Consider the following 24,098-nt stretch of genomic DNA (forward strand, 5'->3'; position numbering starts at 1 on the left):
AAGTCTTTGTGCTAAGCTAAGCTAACTGGCTGGTGGCTGTAGCTTCATATTTACTGCGCAGACATGAGAGTGGTATTGATTTTGGAAAGAAAATGAATAGTGTATTTTCCAAAATGTTGATTTATTCCTTCAGGTAACAAGACATTGCAGTACATAAATCCAAAAGTGTTGATGTAATTTAGTGATAATTTAGAAACAGTATTGATATTACATAGTTACTGTAGGGAGCACTTACAAGTTAGTATTAATTAGTATTTTTCAACTGTAAAATGTACTGCTCAGTGCATCTCTTGGTTCTATTATACCAAATTTTAAGGGATCCTTATCAAAACTGTTTGCTAGTGTTATGCATTTATGTTAAAAACATTTTGTCTGAGCCAGTTAGACAAGATTAGATTTTTCAACTTTAAATTATCAGTTTTATTTACAGCCTCAAAAATCTTTTTTCGTCAAATTTATGTTGCCATTGTGTGGTAACTGCTTCGCAAAGACTCACAACACGGTAGAATGCTCCCTCTAAAATCTTTGTTTAATTTTGATTTTTATTCATTTTAAAGGGAGCATTCTATTGTGATGCAAGTCTTTGGGAAGTAGTTACATTTTTGGACTCAGTACCTGAACAAGAAAGATGTGCATGTGTATTGCACACTGATCATTGTGTGGTATTGCAGTTCCTAGAAGGAATTGTTGTAAAACCCTACTTGTTGGTGCGTTCAGGGGAGTTCCGACACATGAGACTTATGAGATGCAGCTGCAAAACGGTATGATTTTGAATGCAAGAAAAAAAAATGGATTTACACTACTACTTAGCGGGATACTCTCAGGAGTGTCATTGAACGCACCACCAGTGAGAGAGTTTATCTAAAACAGTCACTTCTTTCAGCTGCATTATTACAATAATACCATTATTTAAACAGGTAATAACTCAAACCTTGAGTTCACTGTGTCTGATTATGTAAGTTACAAATATCTGCAAGTAGAGATTTCTCCCGCAGTTAAACAAATGGAAAACAATGGGTGTCTGGGAGGTAGGAAATCAAACAGTCTAAAACAGCATGGCATGGTATGCTTTGAAAAATGGTAAGTAATGAAAGAAAGTAATGTAATGCATGCACAATTTGAAGTTAGGCTAAACCACACAAAACCACCCACATGGATGGTTGCAAATCAAGCATTTCCCCTGTAGAAATGTGTTGTTTCTTTAGGAATGTAATATTGTATTCTAATTTACATTTAACTGACCTATAACATGCATTTACCAAGTGTAATATAAAGGAGATATGACAGGATGGAGAGAGCAGTAGGTTCTTGGTGTGTCTAAACAAAGCCATGATCTCTCACTACGACTCCATTCATTTATCTGCGTTTGACTAGTAAAGTTTATTGATATAGACCTGTGCTCTCCTCAGGCATTTCCTGAAAAGAGCAATAGCCTTCAGGACATGTGCTGCTCTTGTAAGTGGGGTTTATTTTGGCAAGATCGGAGGACCTGGGGATCGGGGGGAAATGTATCCCAGGACCAACATTCCAAGGTTTAGTTGTGGTATTCCCGGTGGAAAATGAAGCAGTGAAAAAGAAAAGGATTTTTGTGATAACAGGGCCTCTGGACATAAGCGTAATTGCCATTTCCCCTTTAGATTCTACTTTCAAGTGAGCGGTATGGTGTAAATTATTGTCCAGTCTGTGATTTGTCCTTTTCATGGTTGTTAAAGGCCCAAAGCAAGCTGTCACCCCCACCTCTTCCTCTACCTCCAGCTGTCTCTGCACAACTGGATACAGTGCTGATGTCTAACCAGCGTTAGACACAGGGCTTCAGGCTGTGACACACAAGTTTGTGATAACTGCCTATTATTTACTATTAACGTTTCAGCAAAATATTGATAGAAAAACAAGCAGTTTTGTGAGTTTTGTGACTAATGCTGTAACGTGAAAAATCACAATGTGTGTTCATGTGTTTACCTTCCAGAGTAGCACAGCTAACAGCAAAAAGATGAGGATTCCCACCAGCAGACTGATGGCAATGATCCAGCCGACTACGTAACCCCTCGGCTCCTGACTGTGGAGAGCCTCGAACACCAGCTGAAGCACAAAAACACTTCAGTCAGTCAGTGAGTCACGCTCAAATACAACACACACGCAGGGACACACAAGAGTACTCATTAAGTCATGTGCTGCTAATGATGCAATGTAGTGCAACAATAACAACTGAGACACATCTTATTTTAGTCTACTTTAGCTGAGGAGCTACATGTTAAGCCAAAACACCACCATAGAGCACGGAACTGGACATTAATGGAATTTATTTTATACAGAACACATTCATTCAATAAATCAATCATACAAACACACAAAAACAGACAAAATCAGTGTAGATTCAAAATTAGTTTATACTGTACACTATCATTCCAAGAAACATCCACTGAAACACAGAAGTCCATACTCTTCTGCCTGAGTTTTGAGCACACCCAGGACAGCACAGGGTGGCTCCCCCACATGCAACAAGCAGCCAGCAGCACAAATTGCAAACAACTTGTGCTGCAAAACATATTTTTAATAAGAAATAAGAAGTTTTTTTGGCCACGCTAGCAGCATGGTTCCATGTTGGTCAGTCCACCACTTTGGTTCAGACTGAAATAAACAACTATTTGATGGACTGTCATGAAATTTTGTACAGACATTCATGGTCTCCAGAGGATGAATCCTTCTGACTTTGGTGATCCTCTAACTGTTCATCTACAAATTTGAATTTGCCAAGTATATTGGTTTATGACAAAATACCTGTAAAACTAATGTTTAGTGCTACTTAGCAAACGTTAGCATACTAGCACGCAGATGATGGTGAACGGCTAAACATCATGTTAGCATGCTGAAGTTAGCTTTAGCTCAAAGCACAGCTGTGCCTAATTGCAGCCTCACAGAGCTGCAGACTCTTAGTCTTGGTATTCATCATTGCCTCCAACTGTCTATCAAGAATTTGTTTTGTTTTTATCACTGATATGAATAACATCATAGAACTAGTCATAAGCTTGACCATCACTGTTTCATAATGCACTGCTCTTTAAATTTAATGCCAACAAGTATTCATCTTATTAGGTCAGTGCAATTTAAAATAATATATCATCCACTCCCTTTTTCAATTTGGAGCCTCATCCCTTTAAACTGATTCCTGGAAGCCCAGAATGTGGCTAATTCTGAGAGTTATCTCGTCCGTTCTGGGAGGCTTGGGAACTCTTAAAAAATACCCTGGTTCCACAATAAATAAGAGCTGTTTAGGCTGTTTCCCATAACATCAGTGAACACTGACCTGCTGGATAATCTGTCACTGACAAACTCAGTTCACTTAACATAATGCACACTGTAACGCTTAACTACAATGGAGGAAAGTAGTATCTGGTGACAAATGCTGTATTTATTGTAATTAAGTATACACAATTATTTTAAATCACTTTCTAGCAGTGCTTTGATTTTTATTTGATTTTCTAACAATTACCATTCATTTTATTTGTGTGACAGTCAATAGTTCTACTTTGTAAAAGTTATTTTGAAACTATTTGATACTTCTGTACATGAGTCATTTACAAACACAATTACTTTGATCGCTTAAATTGATTTGCATTGAAACAGTGGTTTGACTTGAGTGAAATATTGCATTACTCTGCACCACAGCTAAGCCTGCTTTAATGTCAGCATTCAGGCCTTTAATGGAAAAGAACACATTCACTAGGATCATGACATAGATGGGTTTATTTACTAATGATCTTAAATAAAGGCAAATAATGTGTAATCTCCCAAATGCCATACAAGCCTGCGTAATTTGTTACTGCAAATAATGGTGGGACGATTTCAGAAATGACTAAGGAACTTCACTGCTTCAGTGTGCAGTGCTGCATGGGCTTTGAACACAAATGTGGCATGAGACGCCAACTGTGAGCCAAGACAAAACCAAGTGGACAAGTGAAGATTAATCTCTGAGTTGAATAGTTTCCCACATTAACACCTCCCCCCTACTCCGAACTCTGGAATCTAACTGTTGTTATGCATGCCAAGGCGCTTGCGTGTACAGAAGAGATGAAAGCTCTACTGGTCATTGCTCTCTGACTTTCCCAATTTAACTTTTGCAACCAGTTAAATCTGGGAATGTGCAATTGAATGTGAAGTTCATTCAACTCATCTTTGTGATGCTAAGTTTGTAACTTGCGTACTTACAACAGAATCCTATAGATTTATGTCAGTTTGTTTACACATCACGGGGTATAAAAAGTGAGCTGTGAGCAATGGAATGAGCACAGTTGTTAAGCGCTGAGAGAGCGGCATGGTATGGACATATTCATGGCAGGTCTGAATTTTCTGAGCATGTCTAAAAGCTCAGGGTCAGCAGAGCTGCAACCCGGTCAGCACCCTAATCACTTGAGAGATCCCACTGCGAGCACGCTGGGTGCTCAATATAATCAGCACATCTGATCTGTTGGGCCATTCAATCACTCAGCAAACAACAGCAGGGGGAGGGTCTGCCCTTGAGCACAGCTGAGGACCCCCTGAAAAAAGGGGCCAATAGAAGTGCCACCATACAGTATACCCACAGTCCCCAGCTGTTCCCTGGGCTCACATCCATTATAAATGATCTACAGTGGAGCACATAAGCAGCTCAAGGGTTGTCTAACCACAGCATGATGGACTGTGCATCTAAAGATAAAAATATATACGCTATATACGCTTATTGATAGATTTAGCCTGTGAATCTTGGCAAGAGAAAATGCGTAAAGGCTACTGACCCAGAGTTAAAGTGATCAAGGTTTAAAGTTCACCCAAATAACAAGAAACATAATTTGCATATCTGGGTCTTCAGCGGCTAAATGCCCCAATACGTTCACCAGATAGTCGCTAACTATCTGTCTGTCTGGCGTTTGGTACTGGTCATGCACAGTAGTGTACAGTGGGTTAATAATTTTTTGCTGAAAACAGCTCTGCTGTGGCTGGAAATACGGTTGATGAGAGCGGTGGGAGTGAACCAAAGTAAAGTTGTGGACAACAATGACCTGGAAGAAAATAAAACACTAAAAAGAGGGGAACTGCAGAGTGTGGTGATAATTATGTGGGTTTGTCATTATAAGCAAATACTTTCACACTATAGTCATCTGACCAATTGTTAAAATAAAAATACTGATTAGAGCAGCTTTAAGTAGTTTTTAAACAATAAAACCCAACCTTTGATACTCTGAAGCTGCCAGACATCACCTGATTGTGATGTTCAATGTAGTTATTGTGTGCTCTAATTTACCTTTTTTGCATTCTGTCAAAGGTGGCGAAAGTATTGCAATCATTGTAGGTAGATGGTGAATTAACAGTTCATGATGTACTTACAGAAATGTCCTCTGGCAGGCCCTTTGGCACCTCCACTGCCCTGCCATTTACTTGCACGCTGCCCCTTGTCACAAACTGGATCACAGAGGAACTATCCTGTGGGTTGAGAGAGGGTCGATTACTCTTACTATTACAATCACAATAACCTGCAACTAAATTCATCAAGCTTGTGACACGTTTCTTACCCTCTTAAGAATTTCAGTGTTGAGTAGAAGTTTTATATCTATGCTCAAAGCTTCTTCTTTTAATTGTGGACCCAGACTGCAGGAGATTGCCATACATGCTCTTCCAGGCCGGTCACAGTCCTTTTTAAAAAGACAGAGAAGAAGAAAGAAACAGAGAGAGTGGGAAGAAAGTGTGTGGGAGAGAGAAGGATGTGTGATAAACAGATGTTGCACTGGCTAAAAAAAACAAAAACAAGAATCATCACAGGGGGTGACTGTCAGTGACCTCTGAAATGTCAAAGTGCAACGTGAGGGTTGCATATTTACCAATACTTTGCGCCCTGATTTGGTGAAGAAGGCAAATATGGAGTGGAAGATGCTCTCTCTGTCTTGGGGGATGGTGCACGGTGTCGGGTTCCTGTGAGGGGTGCAGTTCCCTCGGCCGTCAGCCACCTGAAACAGGACAGTGGTAGACAAAAAGCGAGTTATGTTGACTAAGATTTGGCATGGAGCAGGAGTTTTATCAACATCATGCTGATGTTGCAAAGATAAGTTTGGATTTGGGTTTGACAGCAAAAATGTAGACACAAGCACTTTTGTCACCTAAACTGGCCCAATCCCACTATTGTTATGAGTCTCCAGGGCACACAGGACGTTCTCCCAAACAAGAAGCTGGTACCGATGGACAGATTTCCCATATGGAGTGATTTAGAGGTGTCTGGTTTACTGCCCACCCCCAGGGAACACTTCCCCTTTCCCCTCTCCTCAGTCCGACCTGAAGCTCTGGAGGTGGAACTCTCCTCTGGCCTTCCCCGTTGTCTGCTCTGTTGCCACCCAGCATGTCTGAGCTGTTATTGCCGCACTTTCTCATGTCCTGTGTTTCCGCTGTCATTGCTGGTGTGAAGATTCACAGGCTGCACTAACTTTAACCTGGCGAAATCCCACACAGAGGTTTCAGAGTAAATAATGAAACTGAGGGATTTTGTGAAGAAAAACTAGAACATATGGAGCAACAGTCAAGAAGTTGTATGTCATGTTTGAACAAATGCCGGTCTGTATAAAATGTAAGAATATCTGACTATAAAATATAAGTGTGCAACTGTCCAGTGTGCCACAGGCTAGATGCAGTGTTAACAGCGTTTATGATGTGTGGTTCCAGGCTGGGGTAGTACGGGGCAGTAGCCAGCTCTACAGGTGTCCCATTCCTGTTTCGTGCAAGCTGTCTGATCCCCTGAAAGTGATTCCAGATGGGCTCAAGGAGGGTGGGATACAGTCAACCCCGTCTGCCCATTCACAGTAAATACAATTAACAGCTTGAGCTCCCCCACAATCTACCTATATGAAAGGAGCAATGCAAGGGTTAAGAAAACATTTAAACCCAGTGGGAGTATTGTGTTTCTTTATCTAAATGCAAAATGTTGATGGTTGGCTAGCTTCAGTAGCAACGTCAACACTTTTGCTTAGATTTTCACTAGCCCAGTGGTGCCTCACACTAAGCAAATTGCCCTTGCCATGACAAAAAGCCCATGGTTTAGCAGCTTTCTGTACATGAAAGTGTCCTCTGAGATGGATACAGGCAGCTGTGCCATGAAGAGAAGCAAGACCGAAAGGCGTAGGCTCGATAAATGAGCTAAAAATGTGGCGGCCTGCATGTGAATAAACTAATAAATAATGATTTGGGCTAGATAAATAATGTAGATAGACTGCTGTTGGCATCCACCTGTGTTTCAATGATGTGGAACATGTCAGCTCCGCTGCCAGTCAGCCGGTTGGGTATCCTGATGTCCACAGTGGAGCCAGGCAGCCTGCTGGGCCCCTTGTTTATGGCCTGGAACCACATCACACACATGACACAAAGTAAAAGAGAAGTGAATATATAGAGAAACATTTAAAAATACTGAAAATCCTATATGCTCTGTGCTGGCTGTACCTGGAAAGTGAGATTGAGAGGCTGAAAGTTGCACTCCATGTCTTCCAGCTGGACGAAGCGTGAGGCATCGATGGAATTTCCGTACACAAAGGAGCTCGGGGTCACCACACTGCAGAGAACAGCCACAGTATTCAGGAGAGAGATAGAAGATGATGCATTACCATTAAAAAAAACCCTCTTTATTGAAATGCCCACAGAAATAATATTAAAAAGAGCTTCATAAACATCTCTGGCTTCAGTCACATTATTAGCTGGACGGCAGAGTTTTCTTTAGCAGTTGAGATATAAGTCAGACGTGTCCAGCTTTGCTCTGAAGCCTTACTTCACATTAAAGACAGTACACATATCAGATGTCAGAGTTCTGGCAGATTTGGGCTGTTTAACATCTCCCTTCTCTGTGAAGCAGAGCTATGATAAAGCATTCAGCGATAAGGCTTTTCAAGTTGACATGCTCCATACTGACAAAAGCACTCCCTCTCCTCCAGAGAGCCAACAGATGGGAAACCAGCTCAAGTCTCCATTCGAGGCGTATAAAATCAGACAGCTATAAGTTTGTATAATAGTAACTACACTGTTATGGGTGTTCATGTTTGTTTTGTTCTTACCCAGTAATAGTCGTGTCAGTCTCATGCACCAGAGGGATGGACAGATCCAAACTGTTGTCAGAGAGTTTGTGCTCGGGATTGGCGCTACAACAAACAAGGAATAATACAGTAATTCAGTCATTTCGTAAATCAATTGAGGATTAAATTCTACAAACACCAATGAAAAATGTATTTACTCTACAGGGCACAAAGTTGGGCACATTTATGGGTATAAATCAGCATTTTAATTAACAGGAATCCCCTCATTAAAAAAATAACTATTGTTAGGTATGCACTAAAATGTGAGACCCTGAATAATTACCTTTTTGCTTGAACTAAGAACTGCAATGTGTCATTTATCCCAGAGAGCTGACTCGTGTCAAAAATCACTGCAAAATGATACTGGAGAGAAAAAGACCAGGGTGTCATTGACTGTATTCTCAACCATGAAACAGTTTTTCATGTGATACAGTATGTTTGCTGTAAGACGCTGCATTTATTTCCATGCAGAAATGCAGTCAGCAGGAGGCTTCTCTCTAAAAATGGTATGTATACTGCATGCAGTGTTAACATTGTGCAGTTAGTTCTATCTTGGTTTGAGCTACCTTAGTCTGTGCTCTCATGAAGGGAAATCCCACGCTGCATTTGAGGAAGTCCAAATCAACAAGTCCACAGGAAATACCCTTCTCTTCCTGCAAAAAGACAGATAGACAGAGAGTAAGAGGATGAGATAAAGACAGACAGACTGGAGACAGAGTGGGTGACACTCATGGAGACACAAGACTCAAAGAGGAAGACAAGACGCAGACTGCGACAGGGAACAAGTTGATAAGTTAACAGGCAAAAAACATTCAGAAATGGCTTCGGATTGGTAAAATAAATGCAAATATCATGTCATATAATGTCATTTACTACATAAGCATGGAAAAAAGCAACAGTATAACCTCTACTGCAGCTTTAAAAATACACACATAGACACACACACACACCTGCCAACATTTACAGTAAGATAAAAGTGTATTGTTAGAGAAAGACTTCTACATGTAAAAGAATAGGTTGTCATATCTTATTGAAGTTCTAAATTAGGTTAAACGAAGAATGTACAGAGCGGTGATGGCACACACACATCTTAGCGGGTGGGTAATTGGACAACCTCCAGGCTGTGTGTTTGGAAGCTTGTCTAAACAATATGGAGCTTCACCGGCTGCACTGTATAAACACTCAGGCCTTGACCCTACGAGGAGTGAGAATTCTTTTAGTGAGAGTTCACTAAGATGCTGACAGCTGAGCTCGTGTGCTGGGAGCATGAAAGAGGGCAGAGATACTTCACGACTTCAACGATAAAAAAAAAAAAAAAGAGACAGACTAGCGCTCCTGGAACTTACAGCAGGGGGCTTAAGGTAAATAAAAACGTCTGCACGCATGGGCTGCTGTCCAGTTTGAGCCTGTATTTATAACATGTTTCCAAAAGTGTGGTGTGAAGGTTGTCTCTGCTGACATATTTAAAGGTAGACATACATCCACAGCATCATCCACACTCCCATTCCCCTTATTCAGCAGATTCCCAGTGTAAGTCCAGGGTGTGGCCGTGCCCTCCATCATCACTAAGTCAGCTTAAATAAGCAGCTCTGCCCTTTGCATGGAGACTATGGCGAGCCCTGTATGGAAGGGAGGGGGGGCAAGCACAATTGGCAATGATGGAATTTCCTCTATTTCCTGTATTCCTCCGTGCTGCTGTGCAAACACCGCCTGTCCCATGGGGCTGGGCAGTATTGGGGAAGTCAGCCTGTTTACCCATCAACCACCTGGCAGCCCTTGAGAGAGAGCAGAGCAGTCAGACATATGGTGCGGTGTGCCTCCATGGGGAGAAGAGCGACAAAAGTCAACACTTCTTCACTTTCTTTCTCTTGCTTACTTTCTCTTGTCTTTCTTTGTCAGGAACAAATACACACAGGGATTCTCACAAATGGCAGGCCCATTAAATATCACCAGGATTGTTTACCCTGCTTTAGTGTCAGCTGAAGAATCTACTGGAGTAGTACGTCAGTGTGGATGACAACACACAGGAGGCCCCTTTTCTGTCATGTCTCTTTATGTCTCTAACCACTTCAGTATTTGTACATTTAGCTTTACTTCGGTCTACCTTTTCCAAACCAGAGTCATTGCGTACTTCATACTTTCTACACAGGCAGGAAGATTAAGATCTACCTTTGGCTTTCATAGCATGTGCAAAGCTACACTTCACAGCCAAGATAATCAGTGATTCGGTTCCACTGAAATTCACAACATTTCTCAGTTGCAGTCCCAATTTCTGGGCTTTTCACCACGACGCTCATTTGTTTCAACTGTTAAATCACCAGAAATCAGTGGTGGAGGAAGTATTCAGACCCTTTACTTAAGTAAAAGTAGTAATACCACACTAAGTCCTGCATTCAAAAAGTAAAAGTACAGGAGTATTATCAGCAAAATCTACTGAACTCATTGGCCCCTTTCAGAGGGGTATACTGTATATTTATATACTAACAACTGTAGAATACAACCATATTATTATTGCTAAGTTGAGTTAATGATTATGAGAAAATTTTTATTATAAACTACCAAAATGAGTTACTGAAGTTTTTGAGTTACATGTGTGGAGAGTTTGTCTGTGGAACACAGTTATTTAATATGTAATTTTTCATACATTTGTTATATCGTGACTCACTGTATATCACCCATAAATATCATGGTGTTGATATCAAACATCACTCAGCCCAACTGCCTTATTAACGTGTGAGCAGTATTTTAATATTATAACTGGTTGAGGTGAAGCAAACTCTTTATATATTGTGTGGTTTAATCTAACAAATAATAATTTAGAGGCAGATATGTTTTTTGTGTAAAATCTTAATCTACAAAGTAACTAGTGACTATAGCTTTCAGTTAAATAGGAGTAGGAGTAGAAACCACTGCCAGAAATACAATGGCACAAAACATCTGCCACTGCTCAGGCCTTTCAGAAAAAAACAACAACTCAAATATTTCAGAGATAAAAAAAAGGAAACACAGAAGCCGGTGCAGCAGTCTCTGTGTCCCATGGGAGTGAAGGCAGTACTCCTGAAACCAATTCACCTCCACAGCTTTCTGACAGCTTGTGTTGCAAGAACAACAGACAGATAACACACTCCACTCTTAAATATGAGGGGAGTGCAAGTTCAGGCTTCGCTCACTGGAGGAAAAGCCTCAGGGGAGGATTGGGAGCTGACCTTAACTTTGCAAAAAGGGGTCACATCTTCACCTCGGACTTCTCCAGTAGTAATTACAAATGTCTCAAAGAGCATACGGCAGTAAATCTGCTCGGTGGCCTCTTTGTCATCTCTTCATACTGTTCACTTCCTGTTCCCTTTGTGCAGCAGGCCACCCTGACTAATCAGGTTCCTGAACAAAATGAGGCTCTGCGGCTGCTGGTAACCTGACACTTAATTAGTTCATTAGATTAGCTATGAAACTCAAACTGAAACACACAATACAATATTTGCCTGCAGCAAGTATTCTATTTCAATTCAATTTCAGCTTTGTTGGGGGGGGGGTTAAATCATGTCACAGGTTGTGTGCTTTACAGAGATGATCTTATCCATCAGAGGGGTGCAAAAACCCAGCTGGAGGATAAACATGAAATCCATTATGAGGGAAAAAGCCTTCATGATGGATGCTGTCCCCTCTAGCATCTGAAAAGCTGCTGAACCAGTGAGGGCTCGTGTCAGAGCGCTCCGTCTGACGTGGCGTCTCACTCCCTCAGCTGTGAGTGGACCTGCTGGACCTCTTTGCAACAAAGTGAGCGAACAGACGTGAGCAGAGGCAGGGGCGGCCGCTGTGAAATCCATCCACATGCAGCATGGTGTCGAGGAAAATCTCTCAGGTTTAGTGTGGGATGGCAGTGGGTAGATATGTCTTTAACAGTGACAGAATGCTGAAATCGTTTTCTGTTAAAGGTCAAAGAGTGCAAGGAGCAGGTCCGATCAATATCTCCATGAAGGTCAGTCATAATCCTCACTATCTACCCAATTAAATAGGGCCCTATGAGAGTTTTTTTGACATGAGTAATGCGATTTGAACGGTACATAAGTCAAGCCTGTGGGAATATGAAGTATGTGTGTTCTGATTTGTTCTCCTGCACACAGCTCATATGTTGTTGACATGGTGTGTCTGCCTTAAATGAGTCAGAGAAGCGTATAACAGATCAGCCAGAGGAGCAGACCTATGAGATGAGACAGCTGCTGCTGCTGCTGGGGCTCTCCTGCTCTTCATCCTTTCATCTACAGGGCTGCCTACACAGCTCAGGCAGAGCTTTAAGTTCATCTGTCCCCTTTTTGTATGCTTCACTGTTTAGCCTGCACTCCTGACATTTAATCAGTCTTTAAAAATAAACTGTTGTAACTCTTGTAGAAAATGTACATCTCAGCGGAAAGCAAATGATATTCAGCTGATGCGTACGTGTACAATTTGGCTGTCCGTATCAGTTTTAGTGATTCACTTATGCTTTAACCACATATTTCCAATATTTCAGAAATAAACATGTGCACTCGAGGAAATAAACTGCAGATGCCTCAAGAGCGAGTAACAGACCTTCTGCCAGAAGTTGATGTAGAAAACTTCTCTGGAGAAGTTGAAGTAGATGCTGGTGTCGTAGGCATCGTCCCCAGCGTTAGAGATGGTCAGGTTCAAAGAGACGTTCTTCACTCCTCCGAGGGCCAAATGGGATATGCTATGCAACCTGATGGGAACATAAAGTAAACATTGCATTTCAGAGAATAAATATACTTCTTATAACAACTGTCGGATGTCACAGAAAGAACAGTAAGCAAATATTTATATCAACAAGGAATCTAAGTTTGTTTTATATAAAATTGCTACTTTAAAATGTAAGTAAACAAAGAGGAGTGTTCTTAAAATAGAGTATTTGCTTGTTTTTGGAGCAAAACAGAGAATGCGTGCAAAAGACGAGATAAAGATGACACAAGACAGATATATACTGTCAGTAAATGTACAGTGAGCAAAAGATACACAATAAAAAAAAAGGGAACTCCCTAAGAATGGAAAAACATATGGATATCCTCCAGGCATGCGTCATGGTTCCACTACCCACATCCACATGGCCTATGACGTCAGCTTGCTTCCTCAGTACTGAAGAAAAGGCCAAGACAGAGAGCGAATCTAAACTGTGAAGGTTTTTACCCAGAGAGCAACAGTTTCCCATGAAGCCTTAGGTCTGCAGCACAGTCGTCTGACAGGCAGTTCTTCTCAAACCAAGTCTGGAGAGGAAACATTAAAGTACACAGTTAATATGACCTCATGCTGTCCATGCACTGCACACACCGACTCCGTGCTCAGACTAGGGGGCAGTATTGTGTTGTTGTTGGAGCTATCCAGTAGATTTTTATCCAGGAAGGCCCAAATCTTTACTCTATCTGATCTCTCTTTTAATCAGTCAGAGGCTGGTCTTTGGTTTAAGGCTAAATCATGAAAGGAAACTTAAGTCAAGCGATAAAGTTCGATGTAACGATGATGAGTTTCAGATTAATGGATTCTGTAGGTGCTGAAAGACGCAAATCCCTCCGTTTTTCAAGAAGTGCAGACAGTGGGGAAACACATGTGGGGCAGGTTAGAGGTGGTTGCAAAGAAAATAAATGTATCAGCCTTTTTGGATTCCACTCAAGAAAAGCTAACACAGACAATAATAAGTTGGTAACCAACACCAAATCATTACAGCCTCAATTTGAGCTATTTCCTTCATTCCTTCTGTGGTAAGAGGGAAGACTCGACTTTGTTCTTTATAATCAATTGAGGAGATGAATGATATCAGATCAACATCAGCTAATAGTTGAAAATAACTATTATGTTAGAGTGATCATCCTCTTATCATCATCTGGTATCTGAATAATTTATAAATATAAAACAAAAATGAGACTGAAAGATTTGAATTTGAGAATAATCATGGTCTTGTGACACAAAATTTAAATGAAAGAGCAACAAATCCTCTCTGATTCGCTTGCTTATTTTCTAGCTCAGAATAATAAATTATGTGCTTAATTTGGGGGCTAAAATGTTTTTTTGTGTGTGATAACAGCTTAAATCATCCATTACATATCAAGGTCCAGCTACAGGAAAATAAATGTCTAATGCAATTATTTAATTAGATTTTTTTTCACATTAAACACTGGAAATGGCTAAAATATGTTTATATTCATGTGTCTCACAATGGTTTACTATCTCTTTAATCCAACTATTGCCAACTATTCTCCACATAATTACTGTATCAGATTTCATTGCAGATAGTGAAGAAAATGACTGGTCAGGGTAAATTTTGAAATATCACCCTTATCTACACACTTGTTTTGTTCCCATATTAAGACCATCTTTTTTCTGGTAATTTACTTTCACCACACAAAATAAGACATTGAGAAGCTCTGAAAGCCTTGACACAGAGGATTTACTTACATATTTTCAAACAATATTAATCCCAAACACCGCATCACCACAACACCAATGTGTTTCTCAGAGTATTTTACCTCATTCCTCGCTGCGATCTTGTTTCCTTTCCTCCATCGTAGCACCGGAGCGAGCGCGGGCAGGTCTCGCTCCTGTCCTGTCAGCACGTGCTTCCCCAGGCTGTAAGCCACCTCGAACGTGATGGCTGTGAACACGTCCTTCACATCTTTCTGTAAAGACCACAAACGACAAGGCTATTGCAAAGAATTTGTCCCTCCATAGACACAAAACTGTTAAAAACTAATTTTAACCTAAAAGAAATAACTGTCATGAAACAGCCTGGGTGATTATGGTAATTTAACATCTTTCTCCAATTGATGTCTGGCGCAAAGACTGATTACACTGCAGATTATTGGATGATCTTACAGTCTGGATATGATGTTATCACTGTGCCAAAGATCCACAGGGTTGAACGCAGATGTAAGTATACTGAAGAACCACAAAATCATCTGAACTGGTTTAAATGGACGGTTGACACATCTCTCTCAACAATTACTATTTCTTTTTTGTCATTTTGCTGAAAGTAAGAAAAGCACCAAGTTCTCAGTAAAGTGAGCACATGGATCTTTTTTTTTAACCTTGCTGGCATTGCCTCTGAGAGATAGCTTTGCGTTTCTGGCGGCTCCATCTAAGACCACAAAAGAAGTGTTTGATTTGGCATCAGGTTTGGAAACAATGCAGACTGAATGAAAACAGAGAGCTAAATGTGATCAAATCCCATATCTTCATTAGAAGACAGCGCTGAGACGTACATGGGAAAAGCAGATATTGATGTCGCTTTTTCATCTCTTCTGTCCACTACAGTTACACTCAGCTCTTTGAAGGCGGCTTGGTGGGTCTGGCTCTGGTCTTCATGTCTAAAAGCCACCACAAAAACACACACAAGCTCCAAAGGCAACCTGTGTCCCTTTGCCCAACTGATGTCTACCACCATGGAGCCAAACCCACAATGTAAACACAAAGGGCTTCCCTGTGTTTTCCGGTGGTCACTTAGGCCACTCATTCTTTTGTACTTTCTCTCTTTTGTCCATTATCGTAGCATTTTCCAATGTCTACCCACCCATCCTCTTTCCTCAGGCAGGCACAGAGCCAGGCTGGGCTTTGAACGCTTTAGGCATCACCAGTAGAGAACCCACCCAATTCATCAACAGTGAGAGAGTTATAGCAGGAAAGAGCGAAGTACGTTAGTGCAGGACATGAACAGACAAAAACAGATTTGGGGCTCATTTGGGAAATGGTGCTGCACACAGATAAAGACATGGCAGTTTTTTGTGGCTTTCTGTTGTTGTTTGGCTGGCTCTATCACCTCAATTCATCGTTAAATTTGTAAAATACCCCAGAGCCCAAGATATTCGCTATCATATAAGACTAAGAAGATGCTAGCAGCTGTGTGGAGCTGTTCTTTATGATTTATGCTAACATCAGAATGTTCACAATGACAATGATCATGCTAAGCAGGTATGTTTACCATGTTCACCATCTTAGTTTAGCATGCTAACATGTGTGAATGAACCAACCGACAACACATCGGCATTGCCATCCCTAGCTTTAAACGATTAATCCAACATCAAAATAATTGCAGAATACTTTTCTGTCAATCAACCAATAAACTAATCGTTTCAGTTCTAACAGAAAATGACAACTTTAATTGCCCATTTGAACGGTAAAACTGGTCAATAATGAGGCTGAGTAACACAGACGCCGGAGGTTGACCTCACATCTATCACTGCACTGCAGTTCATGCCTCACTGGACTTAAAGACACAGTGTTGTTCAAGTAGTATGTCAGCTCAGCTGGGAGTTAACATGACACAATGTTGTAGTCAGTGCTGGACAAGTGGTGGTATACTATGTGAGGCGCTGGCAAAGCCCCCAGCCTTAGTGGCCATTAAAGCAGAATGCTTGAAATGGCCCCTGTCCGCTGGCCTCTGAGTGAACTGAACCCCCGGGAGTTGACTGCTCGGGTCTCCAGCCCCAAACTCCCATCGCTTATCTCACAATTTTCACAGGAGAACCAGGGGACATAATGACTTGAAAGGAAATGTGGTGTTTTTGCACAATTTCATGCTTAAAGATTGACTTTTATGCACAAGTAAATAGGCATAGTCTTTCCATTAAATTAGTGCACTGTGGAGGGATTTACGCATCTTTTTTAACAGACGATCTATTATTGTGCACATACAGGATCACTTTCTTCTTGAAACACAGGACTACAGACTGCTAACTCCCAAGAGCTCCAAAGACTCACAACAAGCTCATATTAGAAGTTCCGGAGGCCGTTCGGTAACACTTGGCCTAAGCTTTTATTATCCTTTTATCAATGCTGCCAATTGCCCCACCCGAGTCCACGCCCCTGGCCCAGTCACCTACTCCCTCATAAACCTGCTTTTAATTCCTGTATTTATGGAACAGAGGAGTTCCTGAGCTCAAGCTGACAAGGGCACCGGCTAGTGTTAACTGCCTGCTACCTATAACTTCATGGAAACTAACCCAACAACTGTTCCTTACATGCTGGTGAAGTTCACAGGAGAAAGCTTGTGACAAGTCATTCTCTACTCAAAGGCTTCCAATGTGTTAATCCTCATTTAAACATAGAGGCTGCAGGGTGGGTCCCTGGTCTCAGATCAGATAGAGCAATTCTGGGATTTATGTTATTTAGAGACCATTACAATGCAAGTGGACATATGATACAGGTTTATATCAGTTTTAAAGCGACAGTAAATTACATTTGAAAGAAGAAATAAAACATTCTTCCTCTTACAAATGAAAAGTTGAACTTGTGAGCAATTAAATGCACCCTTGCTCATTGGAATACAGTCAGGGGTTTTGCTGCTGTACCTCACTTGGTCTGGTATGACCAGTAGCTTATGGTGGCTAAAGTTAGCTAATGTTAGCAAACTTTAGATAACTGACATCATTGAATCAGTTTACTGACTTTATGACTATTTTCTACTTGTGCTCAGTTACACTGTTTTAGCATCACAGATAAACATTTGGTTTTATCAACACAAAACAATTATCAAAACAAGACGTAAACATATTGGAGACAGGCTTATTTGTTACCTGCTTTGGGTCCCATTCCATTCCCAACAATCGGCCAATCAGAGCTTTAAAGGCGGGATTAACAATGTGGATGTCATCTTCCTACATAGCTAGCTAGTTACCTAGCTACATCCATGAAGAAGTGGCAACAGAAAAATGGCCACAAGCGTGAATGAGATGGATGCAGCTTTGGAGGTTGTTGTTAGGTTGTTGAAATAACAAACACAAATATACATATTTTGTTGATAATCGTGAGACCTGTTAACTGCTCCTAGCTTCCATGTTGACTGAAAATGACATCAGCAAGATGGATAGATGACTTTTTGATCAGTCTGATTATCAGGTAGTTTTTGTTTGAAGAAAAATGAAAAAAATCCTGGTTAAAATTTGTGCAGTTTACGTGATTCTTTCAGCCCCAGTCATCAGGTTAGGGGCGTGTATTTCTGTCTGACACACTGTCTGTTTTAATACTACCACTGAGGGGTGCCAAAGTCTGACATTTTCAAATCTTATCCTTAGAGAACAAAATAATGCCAATAAAAAAGGTACATTTCCTCCATGGTCACTTAAAAGTAGTCTGAACCCTCTCATCATCCCATGGACAAAATTACTTATTATTGGTTCCAGTCATACTGTAGAGATGCCAGCAAACTCAGCGGGAGGCAACTATTTTCCAGCAGTTCCCACCATACTTTGCAAACTGTAGGATGAAAAATCTGCATGTTGGGATCTTTAATGACACACTTGATTCAAACTCTTCCTCCCTGTATGCATATTCATATGGTTAACTCACGGGATGGAGGACAGCTTGCCATTCTGCATGTTTTGAAAGAAAACAACTGGGAATCAAACCTTCACCTACAACACCTCCTCACTGTGGAACAAGGTTTCTGCAAATATATTCTCTCTCAGTGTTTATGTTCACACTCAGGACTTATTTCTTTGTATGGCAGAGCATAACTCACACCTTACCATCCATTGTTTCCCCTTCATTTCCCCCTCTGCTGCCTGTATGACTCTTTCCCACACATCCATACTGTGTACTTGAATGTTTTTAGGAACATAAACACTGCTACTGTACTGTCTTAGTTGAACATATTTTATAGATTTAAGTTGAGCTGTACTCGAGTTATACTCTAGTGTTGCAAGCTCTGATTCTCACATGTTAATCTGATCAACAAGATGGCAACGCACCAAGCTACCCCTTCATGCTCAAAGAGCAGCTCCACCATGGTGGGTGTGGGGAGGATGACGTCAAGCTGCAAAAGGCTCTGATCCTCAGTTTAAACGCCTCATGCTTGGCTGAAACACACAAGAGCTCCTCTCTCAGCCAAACCATTCCCTCAATAGCATATAGCTTAAGCCTGGTCATGGGAAGTCTTTTTAACTGATGAGGGAAACGCGCACACAGCACTCCTTTTTAGGACAATGGCTGTTTGGATGACTTGCAGGTTGAAGTCATTTCATTCAAGGGCTAAACGCCAGGGAACCTTAGATTTAATGGAAAAAGCTTTTTAGTTTAGTAACAAATGGATTCAGCCTGTCAAAGGTTAGGGTTATGTGTGTATACTGAGACACAAGGAGACAACTTGAAATTGAAAGTATTTACAGTAATGTCTGCAGCATACGGCAGACATGCACTTAAGCACCTTATCTCAGCTTGTGAGACAATTACTGTTTTTAGGGTGTAACTCTCTGCCAGATTAACTATAGGTCAAACTATAGCAGCTGCTCAGCTCGAAATAGGTTAGCAGATGTTGAGAAGCCTAGAATGACAAACTGTGTAGGAGTAGGAAAGAGTGTCGTCCAATTGTTTTAGTTAGAAACCTTTTTGGAGAAGTCTAGTATGAACAGATCCATTCTGTCTGTGAAAATGATCCTCATGCTCCTAAATCTGTCTGGTCACACGTGTCACGGCAGAAAGATCCGAGTTTGATCCTGCTTTGTCACCATAGCTTCTTAAAACAACAAAACTGCAATCTTTAATCTTCAAATCTTCAAATCCCATGGCTCATACTCATATTTAACAGAATTATTTTTGGTTTGATCCCCTCTTACATATCTGCTTAAACTTCACTCATATCTAACAGCCACCCTTTACATCCTGCAAAAATCCCCCCAGGAGCCGCTCCTCAGTTCAGGCTGTTGCCAGTGCCGGATATTTTTTTTTAATGTGTCCTCCTTCAAGGACATTGTCAAGGATAGTGAGAATGAGTGCAGCTGCCTCCAAACTTGGTGATCTTTTTAATGTTATGTTCTTTATGTGCTTTTCCTCTTGTTGTTTTGTTACTTTAACTGCTCAGTTCCTGTACCCACCATTGCGCCCTCATTGGCATTTCAATTAAGGTGTTTTTAACCCTAATTTTTATTTCGTTAACTTTCGTTAATTTACATGTCTTTTTGTCATGTTTATAGTCTAGACATTTTTTGGGCAGCAGAATAAGCTGTAAACCCAACACTGACATATTATCACCTTATAAAGTTGATGTTGAGAATGTGTTAGCAAATAGTTGCTTATTTACACATTAGCATTCATTTGGAGTCATGTTTCTGGCCACCTGGCAAATGTAAGTCCAGTATTTACTCTCCTATTAGCTCTATTTTGGTCTCCTCGGGAAATATCTGCCTCTTAAGCTGCTAAATGGTCCACTAAGTTCACTAGCAAACTGCTAACTTTCTCCGTCTGCTGTTTGGTGCAGGGCATGTGGCGTATAGTCGGTTTATCAGCTTTTTCTTTGAAAACAGCTGCTTGCTGCAACTGGAAAACGACACTTATGAGACCAGTGAGAGTGAACCAAAACACTACAGATGTAAAATCAAAACAATGAGCTGAAAGATGCTAACACAATACCAAAACTGCAGAGAAGGATGATAATTCTCTGTGGGTTTATCCTTTCAAGAGACAACTTTCACATTACATGTAGTTATCTGATCCATTGTCAATATAAAAATATCAATTAGTGCAACTTTAAATCTGCAATAACTGCATTTTTCAGCCACTTGAGGGCCACGGAAAGAATTTGTGAACACTGACATTTCATCACCTTTTGGGTCGATATGGTGAACTTGTTAGCAATCAGTTGCTTATTTACACATCCAGCAGTTACGGAGTAACATTATTACTCGTTTTTGGTCCCCACCAAGTCCTGAGGGAAATTTCTGGCTCTTTAGCTGCTAAATGCTCCACTATGTTCACCAGCTAGTCACTAACTTTGTTGTCTGCTGTTTGGTGCTGAGCAGGACGCAACAAGAGCGGTGAGAGTGAACCAAAACAGTAAATTTGTGGACCGGACAGATAAACAATGTACTAAAACTCAATATAAAGCTCCATAAAGCCGAGTGGAGCTGCAGATTCAGGAGATAATTCTCTGTGATTCTCATCACTACAAGTGGCCCCTTTCACGTTGTCACACTGTTTTCATATGGTCATTTGATAGATTGTTATTATAAAAAAATATTGATTATAGTCACTTTAAGCAAGATGTAATGTCTGAAACAATTACATGAATCAGTGAAACGAACCATGTTCTTAATGGCCCATCTGGTTAAAAAAAGTTACAAAGTCAACAAAAAATGCACTTGGGTTTTAATACTTTCAGCCTGTCCAAAACCAAATCACTCTGAGTAATCTGAAAATGCCAGACTACCAGTCATACAAAATGTATGCAGCATGCCTTTGAAAACTGTTCCCATTCAACATGAGCTGTGTTTACTCCAACCACTGGAAAATATTTCAGCCTGTCTGATGTTAGTAGTAGAGGCAGTGATTCTCAGATGTCTCTCCAGCTTCAGGCACCAATAAATCACACACTGCAACTCCACAACCTGTTGCGCATCAAAACACACTGTGCCCAGAAACAAACTGAACTGACAGAGCATTTCAAACGAGAGTACAGCAGGGATCAGAGTTCATTGTACATTGTGTCTAGTACAAAAGGCAAATATGTTATTATTACTGAGAGCTACTCTGGCGATAGTTGGGCTTATTAAGCTAATTTTTTTTTTTTTTGGATTTTCAGGGTTGCACACTCAGTAAATAAGTGTTAGTGTTAGAGTAAATAGTGCGTTCAGTAAACAGTGGAGTGGCCTACAATGAACTTTTGCACAAAGAAATCGAAAAACCCCTTCTGACTGACATTTGTAAACCTTCCACTAGTCACTGTGGCACTTGGACAAGATGAAAAAAATGAGCACAGGCGTATATTTTCACATCAGAATTGTTGGTACAATGAAAGTGCGTCAAGTGATCATGGAGTCATGGAGTTTGAATCTAGAATATTTTCTCATTTCTAACTGAACTTATTCTCTCCATTCCCCATTCTTTCCGTCCCTTCATTTTAAATCATTGCTGTCTCATGTTTCCTCCTCATTCATGATTTATGTCCAGTTTGATGATACATTTAAAAGAATCATCAGTCATTGCTATTGCCTGATCAGAATAGTCCTTTATTAAGAATTCCCTTTAATTTCAATCCCCTCCCTGACCTTCACCACTCAAAAGAAGGCACAGAACTGATCAACTGTGCTGCTGTACATTTTCAAATACAGAACACTGAATCCTGAGTACACTTTTGGGCTGCTGTTTCCGTGAAAACATAAATCAACCAAATCCGAACCTTTAGCAAGACTGAGTGCTGCTAGATACGGCGGTGTGTAGTAATGTCTCCCATGAGTAAATATGTATTTCGACAGGAAACATATACCATCTGCACTGTCATGCATGAGGCCGCATCACAAATAAACACCAATAAATACCACGTTGCTCTTAATGCACACAGGAACATTCATTTGCAGAAGTACGTGCAGTAACATCCTTATCTCACGCACCAACACACACATCAACTTTGCCTCAGACTTTCAGTAAAATGACCTGACTCTCCTCAATAAAGACCCCAAGGATGCAGATAAGGAGATCTCTTACGCCTTCGAGGATCCAAGTGTACTGAATTTATTGCTTTTTAAAACAACGTTCACGTAAACACAAATTACAGGTCTCGCATGCATCATGAAGAAGGCATTCAACATTTGACCCTCGGACAGTTAAAACCACAGCTGGGATTTATAAAGGAGGAGAGAAAGGTGCCTCACTTCCCCCAGTGGAAATTGGCAGATGGAAGAGGTTTTGTGCGCAAACATACCAAATTCATCAGCTTGTTATTTTTACTACATTCTCTCAACAACAACTTGATTTAATGCCAACGCTAACTATAGCTCATATTAGTGTAATATCTGGATCTGAAATCCAGCCAACCACCTATAAATACACAGATGTGTTCCCTCATATCTCAGTTCCGCCTCACTCAGCTCCCACACTTTGATATTCTCAACACATTATTTGTTTCTTTGCTACTTTGACTATCATTACTACATCTCATTTGAGAGCATTATGAGACTTTACACTCTTGAAATGACCCTGAAGCCGTAAAGTTGAGCTCTGGAAAATCAGCAGCAACAGGAGCAGAACTGAAGATAAATTAGTCTAAAAGGTTTTGTATTATAGCCTGTTCATTCCCTGAATTCTTGACCCAGGGCTCCCGTCATCATCATTTCTATCTGCCTTTAACCTCCTTCTTAACCCCTCGCTGTTCTCTGTTGCATCCTGACTGACGAATACGGCTCTCTTAAGAAACAAAACAAACCTAGTGGTGAAAAAAAAATGAAGAATCCAGATGAGGTCCTTTTAAGGAAGCAGCTTTGGGTCTTGAGAACTGGGAATCAAATAGAAATAACGTGGCTTTCGTCACCACTTAAGTCTGTATAATGTTTTAGGCAATAATGGAAATAATACTAATATTATAAATAAGAAGAAGAAGAAACAGAGCAAGAACAACAAGAAGAATGCCTTTAGCCAACTTAGATAATAGCTGTGTCCAAATCACTCCCCTGTTCACTCATTCACTATTCCCAACATAATAAATAGTTTTCTTTAAAGTGACAAGTACATTGAGTTTTTGGACACTTTAGAATCATCATTATTTTGTGGTATCATTGACTGGTACAGTGTCAAATAACTGTAATTTACACATCTATCAAATGCAAAGCATTGTATTGTGTGACTTAACAAAAAGTAGTTAACATGCTATAGACACTACTTTTTTGTTTCATTGTGGGATATTTTTGTGGGGTAATACAGTGAATACATTTCACATTGATTTCAGACACTCAAATGAATTGGCTTGAGGATAAAAATAGTGCACTAGGTAGCCATTAGGGAGTGATTTCAGACACACAATGTTTTACTGGGTTTTACTCATAAATTCATCTAACTAAAAGCATCAGAATTGTACTTCTGAATTTTGTTGCTGTTTGGAAAGAACAACAAGCATCTGAAGACTTCCTGTCGTTAAGAGCTAGACCTTCTTTGTGCATAAACAGGAAGCTCGTTATCTGCACTCTTACGCAATTAATTGGAGAAGCACATTTTGCAAAATAATGCAGTTCACAGTTGCTGATTTTTGCATCATGTTGTGACAGTTTAAACAATACTACA

At 40.5% G+C, this 24,098-nt stretch overlaps 1 protein-coding gene across 1 annotated transcript in view; it reads right to left on the reverse strand.

The window, feature by feature from the left end:
* itga9 (integrin, alpha 9) overlaps positions 1–24,098 on the reverse strand; it is a 52,219-nt gene that overhangs the window by 3,080 nt on the left and 25,041 nt on the right. The window contains exons 16-27 of the mRNA XM_044213226.1: positions 14,588–14,737; positions 13,254–13,330; positions 12,645–12,792; positions 8,645–8,731; positions 8,362–8,441; positions 8,061–8,144; positions 7,456–7,564; positions 7,246–7,353; positions 5,853–5,978; positions 5,547–5,666; positions 5,362–5,457; positions 1,960–2,079 (exon numbers count right to left, since the gene is read on the reverse strand). Coding sequence (XP_044069161.1) covers positions 1,960–2,079; positions 5,362–5,457; positions 5,547–5,666; positions 5,853–5,978; positions 7,246–7,353; positions 7,456–7,564; positions 8,061–8,144; positions 8,362–8,441; positions 8,645–8,731; positions 12,645–12,792; positions 13,254–13,330; positions 14,588–14,737 — 1,305 coding nt within the window. The remainder of the gene's footprint in view (positions 1–1,959; positions 2,080–5,361; positions 5,458–5,546; positions 5,667–5,852; positions 5,979–7,245; positions 7,354–7,455; positions 7,565–8,060; positions 8,145–8,361; positions 8,442–8,644; positions 8,732–12,644; positions 12,793–13,253; positions 13,331–14,587; positions 14,738–24,098) is intronic.

Source organism: Siniperca chuatsi, linkage group LG11, assembly GCF_020085105.1.
Source record: "Siniperca chuatsi isolate FFG_IHB_CAS linkage group LG11, ASM2008510v1, whole genome shotgun sequence".
In the NCBI taxonomy this organism is placed as follows: Eukaryota; Metazoa; Chordata; class Actinopteri; order Centrarchiformes; family Sinipercidae; genus Siniperca; species Siniperca chuatsi.